This window comes from Nilaparvata lugens, chromosome X (assembly GCF_014356525.2).
Source record: "Nilaparvata lugens isolate BPH chromosome X, ASM1435652v1, whole genome shotgun sequence".
In the NCBI taxonomy this organism is placed as follows: Eukaryota; Metazoa; Arthropoda; class Insecta; order Hemiptera; family Delphacidae; genus Nilaparvata; species Nilaparvata lugens.
Window position 1 is genome coordinate 48,511,767 of NC_052518.1, and position 14,296 is coordinate 48,526,062.

Below are 14,296 nucleotides of genomic sequence, written 5' to 3' on the forward strand. Positions count from 1 at the left end.
GGGTGATAATGGGAGATGATTTATGATTTTATTCTCGGATTCATCTTTAAAAGTTTAAAAAATGTTTTTAAAAACTAGAGCTTTTAGGTTTTAAAGTGTTCATGTTTAAACTTTTGAAGTGTTAAAAATTTCTAAAAAACCTTTGCCTTTCCCTTTGTGAAGCGGAATAATTATTATGTAATTTTCTTAGTAAGTTTTTACTATATAATTATATGATAATGGAAAGCTATATTAAAAACAGTCATAACTCCCTTGCTTTCGGGTATTTTCGAAAATGGGACTTACGTTTTAAAGAAGGGATTGCTGAATCCAGATATGACACATAACAGCAATTAGATTTAGAAAATTCGTATTTCCAACATAACTATAAATCAGAAGAATATATTAGTTAATAATTTTAGGTAACTGTACTCGATTGATTAACTATTACTATCAAGATAAGGAATAACTATATCTCAAAACTTATTCATTACTACAGTCTTGGATTTTGGGAGATTCATTGGTTTTTGGTGAGTGGCCGACGCGCCGTTATCAACAGATGAGATCTCTGTTCAAGGTCAGGACCTAGCAACTGGTGCACCGTCGCTTTGCCTCCCCTACGACCCCTGAATTCGTGAAGGGCAGAGGGGTAGTGGAGCTGAGTGGCAGAAATCAAGGTTCGTTGTCACGGGTGCGACTGCAACAAAATTGTACAGCTTCTTCTGCGCATTGTCTTCAATGGCGTCGTTGTTTTTTCGTAAAACTTTTTTTCATAAATAAATAACCGTTCGGCATTACCCATTGTGAATGTTATATACATAATTTGAATGATTAATCTGCCAAAGACGGCACTAACTTCTTATTATTTGTTACCTACCTTATCGAATCACCCACCTTCAAATATTCAGCTCATACTTAATATTTATTAATTATTCATTTGAAATCTGTTTTTGAAAACTAATTAATTCCAGATCACCAATACCAATGTATCAAAAGTTTCCAAAACATTGAAATTTTTATATTAGTAAACTGACTATTTTACTAAATTCCATTAAGAAATTTAAATATTAGTGAATTGAAAGTACAAAATTGCTTCAAGGAAATGAATCCATTCAAAGGACGTGCACTTCGTTACTACTGAAGAAGCGTCTATTAGGTCCGTATAGTATGGGTCTCAAAGTGCTTCAGTTGTAACAAAGACATCTTGTAACATCCATTTTTACATTAAAATCACTTTTGCTTTCTATCTTGAACCAATAAATGAAAATATGCTTATTTTAGGCGTCACATAAACTTGGAAAATCGTCTACATTAACCGTTGTAAGGAAGAATTTTACTGAAAAATATCTATACTTCTAGAGTATGAATATTGATTCTTGCATCCTCTACTCATTCTGACCTGATTTATTTTATTTGTCAGTTGAAGTAACCTAAAAATGATCCCTTCATGCTATTTTGTGTTATTCCTTGACATTTTCACTAGTACCAAATACTTTGAGATTGGAGATACGAGAATATTTGCCGGTATTGTGGCCACAGTATCGAATGTATCAAGTGAGGATGCAGCAGCTCTCTGGGCAATGCTTTTCTATAATGGTGCAAGATTCCAAGCCAGACTGACTCCTCAAGTAACACATCTTGTTACAACCAAAGCTTCTGGAGTGAGTATTTTTGTAACCTACCTTCTTATTTAATTGAATGTCAGAATCTTCAAACATTTTATGAAGTTATTAAATTCACATTAGTGTTTGTTCAGTGTAAAACTCTTGTTTGGGTTATGGAAACCTACTGGTACCATCGATTGAGGATCACTAATTCTTGGAGCGAAGGTTTATGACTCGGAAAGTATCACTTGGGGTACAACCACACAGAAAGCGGAGCGGTGCGGAGCGTGGCGTGGCGTTCTAGAGCGGAGCGTGGTCAGAGCGTTCATCATTCACACACAGGAAGCGTTTGAGCGTCAAGCGTCTAGAAAATGGCGTTGTCCAAGTTTGCACGGACATTACTTTGTGAAAACAATTACTCAAAGTATTGGATTTTAGCTAAGCCTGCTAGGACAGAGTGGGTTAATGAAATTAACTTGAATCGTAGACTATTTGGTGAATATCACCATCTGTTTAATGTAACCAGATTGTTTCAAAGTTTGACGCCACGCCACGATCAGCTCCGCTCTGCGAGTAGACGCTTGCAGTGTGTTTTAGCTCATTACTTAACATGATATTGTTCACGACGCTCCTCAACGCCACGGCACTCTACGCTCCGCTCCGCTTTCAGTGTGGTTGTACCCTTATTGTTACATAAAACAATAGATGTGAATATTGATGGTGAACATTCAGATGGAACCAGTAGTTTGTTTAACGTCTCTTTCTCTTTTCGTTGGAACAGATCTCTGCACTCCAACCCCTACTCGTAATCGTAAAGATTAAGTTTCTGATGGATACGCTCAAACTAACACTACTGTTTAAATCAAGTACCGGTAGCTCTCAATAATGTCCGATTTAATCTAGCAGTGTGAGCTGTTTTTTATTGCACCCTTAAGAGATTATCAGATTAAGAGATTGCATAATTAAGTGATTATCACTCATTTCCCACTTCATCAACAGTTTTCTCATCTGAAGGGATAGATAATTTGCAAAGTTATGGAATACGTTTATTCTTATCAATTAGGCTTCGGCTATCAGGGAATATAAATAATCTTGATGTTCAACATATCACATAACTTATAGAACACAAAAATTCCTCTCCGTTAATCAAAGAACTTTATGTTCAATTTTGTTTTATAGAACCTTGAATTACTTATATATTTCTGTATATTTATATCTGTTTATTTTTATTTTTATATCTGGTTATTTATTTTCAACGGATCTCGAAAACGGTTCTAACGATTTTCACGAAATTTGGAACATAGTAGGTTTATGTGATAAAAATTCGATTGCACTAGGTCTCATCCTTGGAAAATCTCGCTGAACGACATTAAAAGGATAATATTCATCCTTGGCTGAAACAGCTGGGACTTTCGTCGTCTGTGGATAGTAAAAAGTGAGCGAGTGATTCTGTGGAAAATCAAAATATCGCATCCCCGAAATTCATAAGCTGACGTATAGCCAGCTGTAAAATATAAACATGATCATTTTAGAGAATCGTGTTCTGTCTATCAATAAATAAAAATAACGAGCGAAGCTCGGTGGCCCGATATTAATCCATTAAAAACGTTATAGGATTTTCGCCAATTTCCACTCTAAAAATCTTTCCTCTAGCCGCAATAACAATTTTAAACTACTGAAGATGAAATCCACGATCATACAGAAATAATGAGTGAGATGTTGGTTAAACACCAACTGGAATATTGAAAAATGTCCTTCTGGCAACTGGATAACTTGGGTAACTGATAACACTACCCTTGGGCATAGAATAAAACATGTTATACTTGATCGTAGTAATAAATAGCTCATTAACTTGTACAAACTCAATCATATAAGTTTTCTTTGCTCTAAGTAACTCCTTTGGCATCCAACAATAGACGTGATGTGTAGGAGCAATAAGTGTAAACCATGGGAGAGGTTTGGATGATGTGTTTCCAAGTAGGCCTAGAAACAGAAAATCAGGTAGATGGTACCAGTCTGTTTTCATAACCCCTCTGTTTATATATTAGCAAGAAACATTTTTTTATTGATTCTGTTGTATAATATTTTTGTAACATTTTAGTAATATTTATTGATTCATTTGCTATTAGGCTACAAAAATGTAATGAAAAGTGATATTTATGTATGTAATATAAAATGTAAATACTATAAAAAACTATCAAATATTATTTTGACTTTAATCTTCCAGAAAAAATACGAACAAGTCACCAGCAGCAGTGAATACAGTAAATGTTTTACTGTTACACCCGATTGGATTATTGATAGTCTTCAGAAAAAATCTCGTTGCAGTGAGGAAAATTACCATCCTCGACTTCTTGTAGAAAAGTCATCGCCTGTGAGCAAAATTACTGGTAACTAATACCGTTCTTTTCGCGATTCCATCTCCCGTACTATTACTGATAGCATGAAGCACATTATTTTCCATTCTATTGGAGGCTTGGCTATTTTAATCATTCTACCAAGCTCCTCATTTTTAGTCAACTCATGGTTATTTCTTCTCTATAAGTCTTCTCTACGCATAAGTCTGGAGCTTATGTGGGCATAATCGAAAATTGAGCAAATTGGTCAAATCGAAATTCTCAGTATTATACAGTTTTTTCGCAGCTGTTTGAATGTTCTTTGAAATTGAATTAATATTTTCATTTTCAAAACTCCACATTCAAGAAACTCATGTTACTTTATAACAAGCTATAGACAGACTTCCCCCTCCATTCGTCTGACACAGTGATTTTTGTTGTAGGGGTAAGGGAACTTACAAGTCTACTTCTTGTTCCCAAGATTCGCGGCCTATCAGTTTTCATTATACTAGTGACAAATCGTCTTTCGTTACACTAGACCTTTTTCATTCATTCACAATTTCATCCATAAATTCACTGTTATCTTTATTCACAACTTCTGTTTGATAGCGCAATTAATTGTATCCACTCTAGAATAGTTGTTTTAAATCTTAATAAATAGATAGGCTAATGTTCAATGTAGATATAAATTTTAAACTTTACTAACTAGATAATGTTGATAGTATTTATTTATAATGTAACAATGGTTGCCAGGCTTGAGCCTATTGAAACAAAACTCGTTCAGCAATAAACGTAAAAGATGAAATAATTGTGAATACAATTTTCAATTAATGTCAATATTAATTGTATGAATGTTTAGGTAGCCTCTCCACAGCACACATCACAGGATTTGCTGACGAGGAAGTCCCAGCGGAAGAAAGTAATGCAGCTCCCACTCTAAGTAACGAACTTCTGCAACAATTGAAGCAACGTATGCCATGGAATCAACCTGCTGTTTCAACTCAAGCTTCCACTCATCAGGTATACATCCTAACACATAATTATTATGTTTATTACATTCTTCAGAGGATTAAGAGCATACTGTCTATTTAGACAGAATCTGAGTATAGAGATTGAACAAAAAAAACTATAACATCCTCTGATTTCTTTCCTCCATATATCCGTGGAGCTAATAAAGGTCGCTTTTTATCACCCATATTCAATGTTTCAAATGAACCAACTGTATCCGATTTTATAATAACGTCTGTCTGAACCACACTATCTTTATTTTCAATAAAAGTTTATTAAGAATATTTGAATCCTCGTCTCCAGATATAGATTGTTCACTTTTACTAACTTCTGAGGAATCCAGAGTAAATTTTCTTCTCGAAATTTGTTCTAAAAAGGCAAGATTGGGATGCTGTAAATTCGTTTGATAACCTGACCCCTTCTATTATATGATCCAGAGCTTTCTCTTGACTAAGTAATTGCTGTTCAGGTTGTAACAACGACAATTTCAAGATCCTAATATGAGATCTCAAAAAACCTAAATCCGCATTTGGGTGAACAAACAATCTATATTCCTGAGCTATGGACAACGCTTCTTTAAGACTCAATTATTTTGTACGAATATTCCTAAGATCTACCACTGCACTCATTCCATAATATAAATATAAATGGGAAAATAAAACACAACAACAATACAACAAATGAAAACCACAAAAATTGAATCTTCACTGAGGTAACCGGAAAAGTCCAAATTTTAAAAGCTGGAGTAAAATTCCTTGAGCCTCCACCAATTATGTAAGCAAGATGAGGAACGGCGGGAGAAGCCTCCACCAAATATGTAAGGAGGATGTGCCTTCACTAATTATGTAAGGAGGGAAAGAACTGTGATAACAAAAAAGAACAGAATAACTAGAACTTTAATGATTCTTTAACATATTTTACATTTAAACAAAACAAGATTAATTTTATTATAAAAAACAATATTGATATGAAATTAATGGGGAAAGCTACACGCTGCTGCTAAAGATAAAATATTTGTGGTTATGATTAATTAGCAAAGAAAAACTCAAAAAGGATAACACCTACCTTTTGAAGATGGCTTCCCCCTTTGGCATTCACTGGTTGAAACGTGACGTTAATTATTAGTTAAAAAGCAAAATAACTGATCTAGTGAAATGGGTTCAGATCCCGTCTTATTCAATAAAACAATTCTCTTTTAAACTGCCCGAACTGCGCCAGGAAAACTGTATTATAAAGCTAGAGCAAAATATATCCTTTTCACCATAGCAGCCGGACTTTACTGTCAGTCCTAACGAACGAGCTCTCTCCAAAAGCTAAATTTTGGGTATTAATATAGACTCAGTCAATGCCAAACATGAAAGCCATTTCAAGTACATATTTTCATGTTTACCTAGTTGCATTGAAAATGGCGGATCCAAGATGGCAGACCAGATTTTTGAAGTCATAGTAAAGTAGTATTTTCATAGTAAAGAAGTATTATTTTTAAAGGAATCTTTTTTTTAGGAAAGGAATTTTTAAAGGATTTTTTCCTTTAAAAATAATACTTCCCTACCCATCCCCACCCATGGCTCTGAGCACAACAAGAACTTTGACCAATGCTTCAAAGTCAAAGTCCTTAACACCCTCCCTCCCACAGCCCCCTCCATAGATGTCAAGACAAAAGAATTGGCTTTTATTTGGGTGCTTGGAGCTGCTTCCAGTCCTGGTCTCAACAGACAGCAATAGTACCATAGCTACCAACTGTTTAATTAAATTGAAATAAATTTCATCATATCATAATACATTTCACAGCTATCAAATATATATTAAATGTTCAATAAAAATGAAAAATAAATTTCATTCAAGTTCAACTCTACAATTCCTTTCTCCAATTTTAGTCTAATTCTTTTTTGATTTCTAATTTTAAATCTCCTCTTTTCTATCAATTCATAAGCTACACCTTTCCTTATTCATAACTCACTCAAATCTTAAATATCCCGTTTGTAACCGCCCCCTAAATACCCCCTAATGTCCCCTGAATCTGTACCCTTTTTCTCTCCATCCGTCTGCACCGCGTAATCTGTGGTCTCTGCTGCTAAAATTGAGTCTCTGTGCGTACTCTGTGGTCACACGAACATTGGATTCAAAACTGCAGTCTGCTCGGTTGAGAAAGGAGACTCAGTCTCCGAAAATTTCCCCCATTTCTAACACTTTAAAGTTTTTAATATAAATTAAAACAGGAGACACAAGACATAAATAGATTGAAAACACTTAAAAACTTACATTAGCATTAGAAATGGGGGAAATTTTCGGAGACTGAGTCTCCTTTCTATATATATATATATATATATTTATATATTTCTTTATATATTATTCCTCACCCACCATATAGCATATAATATATTGAACTCTCTCACTCCCACTCAACCACATCACTCCCTTTCCTTCGGTCTCTCTCTCTCTCTCTCTCTCTCACACACACACACACATGATAATGAATTGAAATGCAGTTTCTGTCTTTGACACTAATATCATGCTTTAGTTAGATCAATAATGTTTCAATAGCCGTCTAGATCTAGGTGAAATATCTGTAACACAAAAACTAATAATTAAAACCACCCTAAATAAACCTTGATTAGTCCCAACCGATATGGTTTTCACTAACTTTAAGGACATGACAATAAGACAATAATTGTGGGTTGGAAACGTAATTTTGAATACTTATTATAATGAAATATAAATCCCATTTTCCCGGTGCTCTAAACTCGTTATTTAATAATAAGCCTACAGTTTAAGAGCCATCACTGATAAATACCCCTTTCTTAGCTGGCTTCTAGAAATAAGAAATAAATTGACCGATAAATACAAACAATTTGGATGCAGATTAGGCGATTTAGGCCTTGCCTAAAGAATTCAGCTTATATTCTGTTATACAATAAATGAGCAATTCAATTCATAACATCTTAGTAGTCATCTTATGAATAGTGTAATCATTCATCAAATCAGTCTTATCAAGTCATAATTATTATCATCACCCAGTACAATATTGAATAAATTAAGTCATACATTGAAAAAAAACATAAACTATTTATAAACTCACAGCATTGAATATCACATTTTCAACAATTTGAGAATTAATTTACGGTATAATAAGCATTTTCATTCAGAATTGGATTTACTGCGTTTTTTAATTTATTTAGAGGCAAGTTTCCTCTAATATACGATAGAGGCAGATTATTGAACATGGAGTTCACTAGATAGGAATAAATTTCAAGCTCTTACTCAATCTGACATTAGGAGTTACAATACTCCAGTAGTCCAGATAACAGTAGACCTCACTGAACATCCTTTGCAATGTGGTAACGAGAATATTCAGCCATCTACTAGAAATGCTATCTACTAGGAATAAAGACATTGTTATAATATCAGCTTTTTTAAAATGTTTGCCAATGGCCCCACTAAGAAATCTGATCAGGCTGGTTGGAGACTTCCAATCAACCATACGATCACATATCATTACCGTACATTACATTACATTACCAGGGCTACCAAACATTGTTTTGCAGTAGTCGTCAATATACTATATCATAATGGGAAAAGTAGAACTTTGATATAAAAGTAATGAACTTACTTCTTTACAAATAAAATCTATTGATATGCTAATATAAATGTAGCACTACTTCAATCCTGTAAAAATGAATACCGGTATAGGCCTAATACTTATTCTGATTTGATGGAATCCCAAGTCCTATTGCGCTTATGATAATTTTAAATGTTACTTTATTAACCCTCCTAGTACCACGTTGGGTCGTATCCGACCCCAGGCGCCATTGCTTATCGGTTTGTGGGCATGTTGGTGGGGGAAACGCCACCCCCTTCCATGTAACCTTTCCTTCAGTATTTCTCCAGACACAGACCAGAGCTTAGGTTCGTGATAAGTAAACTTTTTTTATTATCGCCAATTAAAATGTTAGGTGTCAAGAACGGGGTCGCATCCAACCCCACATGGCCTTTCTTGTTCAACTTATTTCGATGCTTATTGTTTGAATTTCTCTATTCAATTTGCGTTCTCGTTAAGTGGAATAGTTATTACACACTTTTAGCGTGTATATAATTGATCGTGGGTAATGATATAAATGAAATTTCAACTTACAGATAGAAATGAAATCTGTATACATGCATAGAAACACCTTATGAAGTTCCCAGAGAGAATATAACTAGTTTATAAATTACAACAGATTATTTCTATCCTATCTAGGCATGTCATGACGTATTTCTATGCCTTTTTTATGCAGATTTAGTTTTTAATTTGTAAATACCAGCAAGCTTGTTTGTGGTTTAACCACACTCTGATGTAGATTTAGAAGCACTGGAAAGCTGGAATTTTGCACTCATATTATAAAAAGTTTTTAATCATTCAAGTGTTTTTTCCCCTTTTAAATATATGAATGTTCAAATAAATAATATTTTCATTCGAATTCAAATTAAATTTTGTGAGGGAAAAATCTTAATTGGGGACTGGGTCGGAAACGACCCCACCTGGTCTTCTATGTCTCATGCAAACACGTGGTACTAGGAGGGTTAACTCAGTAAGTTCAGAAAGTTATTGCTCAGTTGAATCAGAGCTACGATTAAAAAGATGATTTGGGAATTATCAAGTGGCACTTTTTGTTTTTCACTGGGATTTTCATTTTGTAACATGTAGAAACTCTTGTAGAACAACAATCTGTTGAAATTTTTATGGGAAAGATTTCATGAGGAAAATGAAGTTTTTCATTGACATTATTATTCGTAACTCGGTTCGCCATGATAAATCTTGGCATCTAAAACTGCGTTTACACCAAAGTTATTAACAAAATGTTAATAACTCAATCCTCACAGATTGTTATAGATTGAACGGCACTTGAAAAACACATATGTTCATCATGTGTATGATGAGTTATGTTCTGCCTGAAGTTGATATTATCAATTTGAATTTACAATTCGAGACAACAGCTCGGAAAAAGAAGACGATGATTAGCTCATAATATCGGGGACCGAGCTTCGCTCAGGAATACAGAAGCATAAACAATTTATTACGAAAGAAGGAATTATAATGAAAAACCATTTTGGCCATGTGGTTTTTAAGAAGCGATGAATAGGTCAGTGTTAGGCTATTTGGCTTTTATATATTCCATTTCATATTGATTATTCTTTCCGGTTGAAGGTCTAATATATACTTATTAGATATATTGGAATAGTTATCTTTGAGTTTGGTAGAAATATATCACATTTACATAGAACTCAATTTATTTATTTGAGTTATCTTCATAATTCTCTCTATTTTCTATCTAATTCTAATAGGATACTAACCCATCCCTATCTTATATGAAAAACCTTTAATCATAATCATACACCTACATGATTAAAAAACAGCAGACATTCAATTTACTAGAACAAATAATAATGGAATGCCTTCAAGTTCAGATGTAGGCAACACGCCTAACTTCTTCCTACATTCGCTACCTTGTCTCTACGCCACTGTACTTGCTTCTGTGAGACACCTTGTTCGAGTGAGAACTTGCTTCTGTGAGACTGTCATTTATAGAAGTGCTTGCTTCTATGAAACTTGTCTCTGTGACACTAATATCGTTCAAAAACACTACTTGTGTCTATGAGAACTTGTCTCTGTGAAACATGAAACATCCCCGTCTTGTACTAACGTTATAAGTTTCTCACTTATAAACAAACACATTTTACAACAATGTAAGCTATGCTGGCTGTATAAAATGCTATGTCCTATGAATGAAATTTGAACATAAATTATGAAAAATCTAGAAGGAAAATTGAAATTTGGGCTTCCAGGTGCACGAAATTAATATTTTTAGAATCTATGTGCAAAATTGGGAGATCTAAAACATTCCTGTTTTTCCGGTATGCAATCCACTAGTTGACATGTTTTGATGCGAACAAACGAACACACGGACAAACCAACACAACCCTACTCTCTCTTATTATATAGATTATGATTTCTCCGTGGTGAGTGGGTGTGTTGGTATGTGTATGTGGGATGAATCAAGATAATTAAACTTAATTCAGATAAGTATTTTCATTTGAGTTTATATAAGCATTTATAGTTGAGTTCTGAATGTATTTCACTCCTGTTTGCAGAAAAGAATTTCCTTAAGCAAACAGTATTGTATTCAATGATCTGTAATATCATATGTGTAACGAAATTTGTTATGTAAATGTTGTCATTGAATAAAACTTGATTTGATTTGAAATAAGAACATAACCTATAATACATTAATTACTATTGAAGATTCATGAAATATTATTTTCTAACACATATATTTTCAAAATAATGAATAGGGAATATAGGACATTTTGGAATATTAGAAATAATCATGGAACATTCTATTTGTTTTAGCATTTTATTTTTTTATTTATGCAAAACATTTACATATCTATCAACTTTTTCCAAAAAAATATTGGTTATGAATTAGTTTTTTGACAACTACGATTGTTGTTTTGTAAAACGCTTGTCAGTGAAAGAGGGAACACATGTTTACAAGCACTGGGAACGCCCATATTCAATTCTGCTTTTGTTAAATGCTTGTAATCAGCTGTTTTCCAGTACCATGGTTGGCAACAATACTTGTTATCTACTTGTAGCTTTGTGAAATGGGCCCCTGATGGAAAATCACGAGACATGAAAACATCACGAGACTAAGACTATTGAAAAACAACTCAACAACATCAACATACACATGTCACCACCTATACAAACGGAGATATTTATTAGGCCTTGTTCACACGATAGGAGACGTGAATCATGATCACTGAACAGTGTTCGTCTTTTATTACCTTAATACATTTCCAATGTTGTCATTCACATAATGATCGCGCGCCAGGCCGGCTTTTGTTACGTCGTTTCCCCTCGTGGCAGGGAACCACCTCTCCTGATCGAGAATCATCACTTTTTCTCAAAGTCTATTTTTCTTGAAAATTCCCAACTCCCTACCAATATTCAAGGGAATTGTTCTTGGGTATGAAACATATCTAAATATAATTTCAAACTGCCTGAAACTCCTTAATTACTCACACAGCCACCATTTGGTTTTTTCACTATTTTTTCTAAATAATGGCTAAAACTACGGAAATGACACTATGCTTATGGCTGCGCAAAGGCTAAAAATGAACTTTCTACTGGTGATATTTTTCAAAGTTTTTCGATTTGTAATATATCAAGCTATCAAAATGAAAAGGTTTTCTCAGGAAAACATTTTTTCCGATCATTACTTTTTGATATATGAGCGCCTAAGATTAAATTTTTGGGACAGAACAATTCAAATTCGGTAAGAGATAAATCCATTAGATTTATAGGATAGCCTACATTCTTAATAGTATCTTTGATTAAATAAAACAAAAATATTTTCAAAATATAAATTTTTGAGAAAACAATTTTTTCACCAAAAATGGTAAATCGAATAACTTTCTTAAAACATTTTTTTTCATAATTTTTTGTTTAATTCTATCAAAAATACCATGAAGAATCTATCTTCTGAATCTCATGGAATTATCTCTTACCGAATTTGAAATGTTCTGTCCGAAAAATTTAAACTTTAGGCGCTTATAATCTCAACTGTATACTACATCTGTAGCTACAAAAAATATGACAATTTTTTCCAATTCATAAAACAAAATTTCGGCGTTTAAAATTTTATTCCTCGAATAACAAGAAACAACCTTTGATTTTATAAAAAATAAAAGAATAACTTTTTCAGTAAATTTAATTACGAAACGATTGACACCTAATTTTTTGATATTAAACGAATATTAAGTGAGATATGCACTGAAGGGCACACCAAGGCAGTCTTGCTGCTAAAGTCTGCCTCAATAATGCAATAATCTCAGTTTGCTTTGCATGTTATTAGTAAGCGATTAACAGTATTTTAAACTTTAAAATAACGTTACCTAAGCCCCCTAAAGATAGGTCGCCTATCACTAAAGCTGTCATATTAAATAATTAAATTTACTAAAAAAACGTTATTCTTGTAATATTTTTTTAAAATCACTTTTTTTGTTATTCCAGGAATAAAATTTCAAGCGACCGCCATTTTGTTTTATGAATTAGAAAAATTTCATTATTTTTTTGTAGTTTTGTCTAGTTGTCATGTATGTTGACAACTAGTATCTCCTAGTACATAGTTTTACTTCCGTATGGCATTATTCAGAAAAAATAGTGTAAAAAACAAGATGGCGGCTGTGTGAGTAACTATGTAACACTAGTAGCTGCATGCCTATCCCTTTGAGAAGCAGAAGAATCATCATTATCTTATTTTCTTATTTTGCAGGAAAACGTTGGTTTTAAAAAGTATGCGATCACTCCCTTATTTTTAATTTTTCGCTTATATAATTCGAGGTTGCTGAAACCAAATCTGAAATTATAAATCTTCTATATTTATTTGCAATGAAGTTAGACTTTGAGAAAAAGTGATGAGTTTACAATGATGAAGTTATACAATGAGCAAACGTCGCCCGAAATGTAGGATCCTCATGTGATAGACACGTTAGAAACACGAACTATGAAATATGATCCAGCAACAGGAGACGTGATTCTGCCGTGTGAAACAGGCCTTAAAAGTTTTCAATTTCGCCTGGAATATTATATTTTATTATTTTGCAATTAAATTTGGTTACACTCACCTTATTCCTAATAAAGAGTGATTCTCTTGAGAAGTAATTATCATCTTACTCATTTTGAAATAAAGTAACTCAAATTCCCTTGAAATTCTTATCTAAATTAGTTTCTGAATGTTGAGTAACTGGATCAAGTTTATAAAAATGATTTGTTTGTTTTCAGCCCACTGCAACTCAGACGATGAAACTAGCTCAGACGAGAGTCGTGTCTACTCAGAGTCAACCTCCACCGCTACAACCAACTCTGCAACAGCCACAGCAACAAGCCAGGCTATTGGTACAACAGCATTTGCTGCAACCTACTCAATGGAGACCTCCTCCATCAAGTGTAAGTCCTTTGGTACCGGAGAACCAAATTAATCAATATTATAGAGTATCAATATAATATGTGAGTAGATGTTACAATAATTGTAATGAAGTGAAATTTTTGTATGATTTATTGGTATATATTTGAATGTGAATATCTCTGAACCGGTTGAGCTATCGATGTAAATTTTCGCCATTCATTTTTTCTTCAAATTCTGTATTGAAATAATGATTATATGACCAACTTCCCATTTAAAAAAAAATGAAGTTCGAATCAAAATGGCAGATCAAAGATGACTGACCAAAAATTTGGATCGGAGTGTTGATAGTGGGTGTATGCAGTCCACAAAGTGGGCACGTTGTACCATCAACCACTCTAAACCTGTACAGTTGGGCCAGCAG

The 14,296-nt window shown here is 33.5% G+C and overlaps 1 protein-coding gene across 6 annotated transcripts in view; it reads left to right on the plus strand.

Moving 5' to 3' along the window:
- LOC111051472 (PAX-interacting protein 1) overlaps positions 1-14,296 on the plus strand; it is a 140,416-nt gene that overhangs the window by 33,216 nt on the left and 92,904 nt on the right. For all 6 annotated transcript variants that reach the window (XM_039441277.1, XM_039441280.1, XM_039441279.1 and 3 more), the window contains exons 3-6: positions 1,463-1,640; positions 3,811-3,973; positions 4,779-4,939; positions 13,752-13,916. In XM_039441277.1, the coding sequence (XP_039297211.1) occupies positions 1,463-1,640; positions 3,811-3,973; positions 4,779-4,939; positions 13,752-13,916 (667 nt within the window). The remainder of the gene's footprint in view (positions 1-1,462; positions 1,641-3,810; positions 3,974-4,778; positions 4,940-13,751; positions 13,917-14,296) is intronic.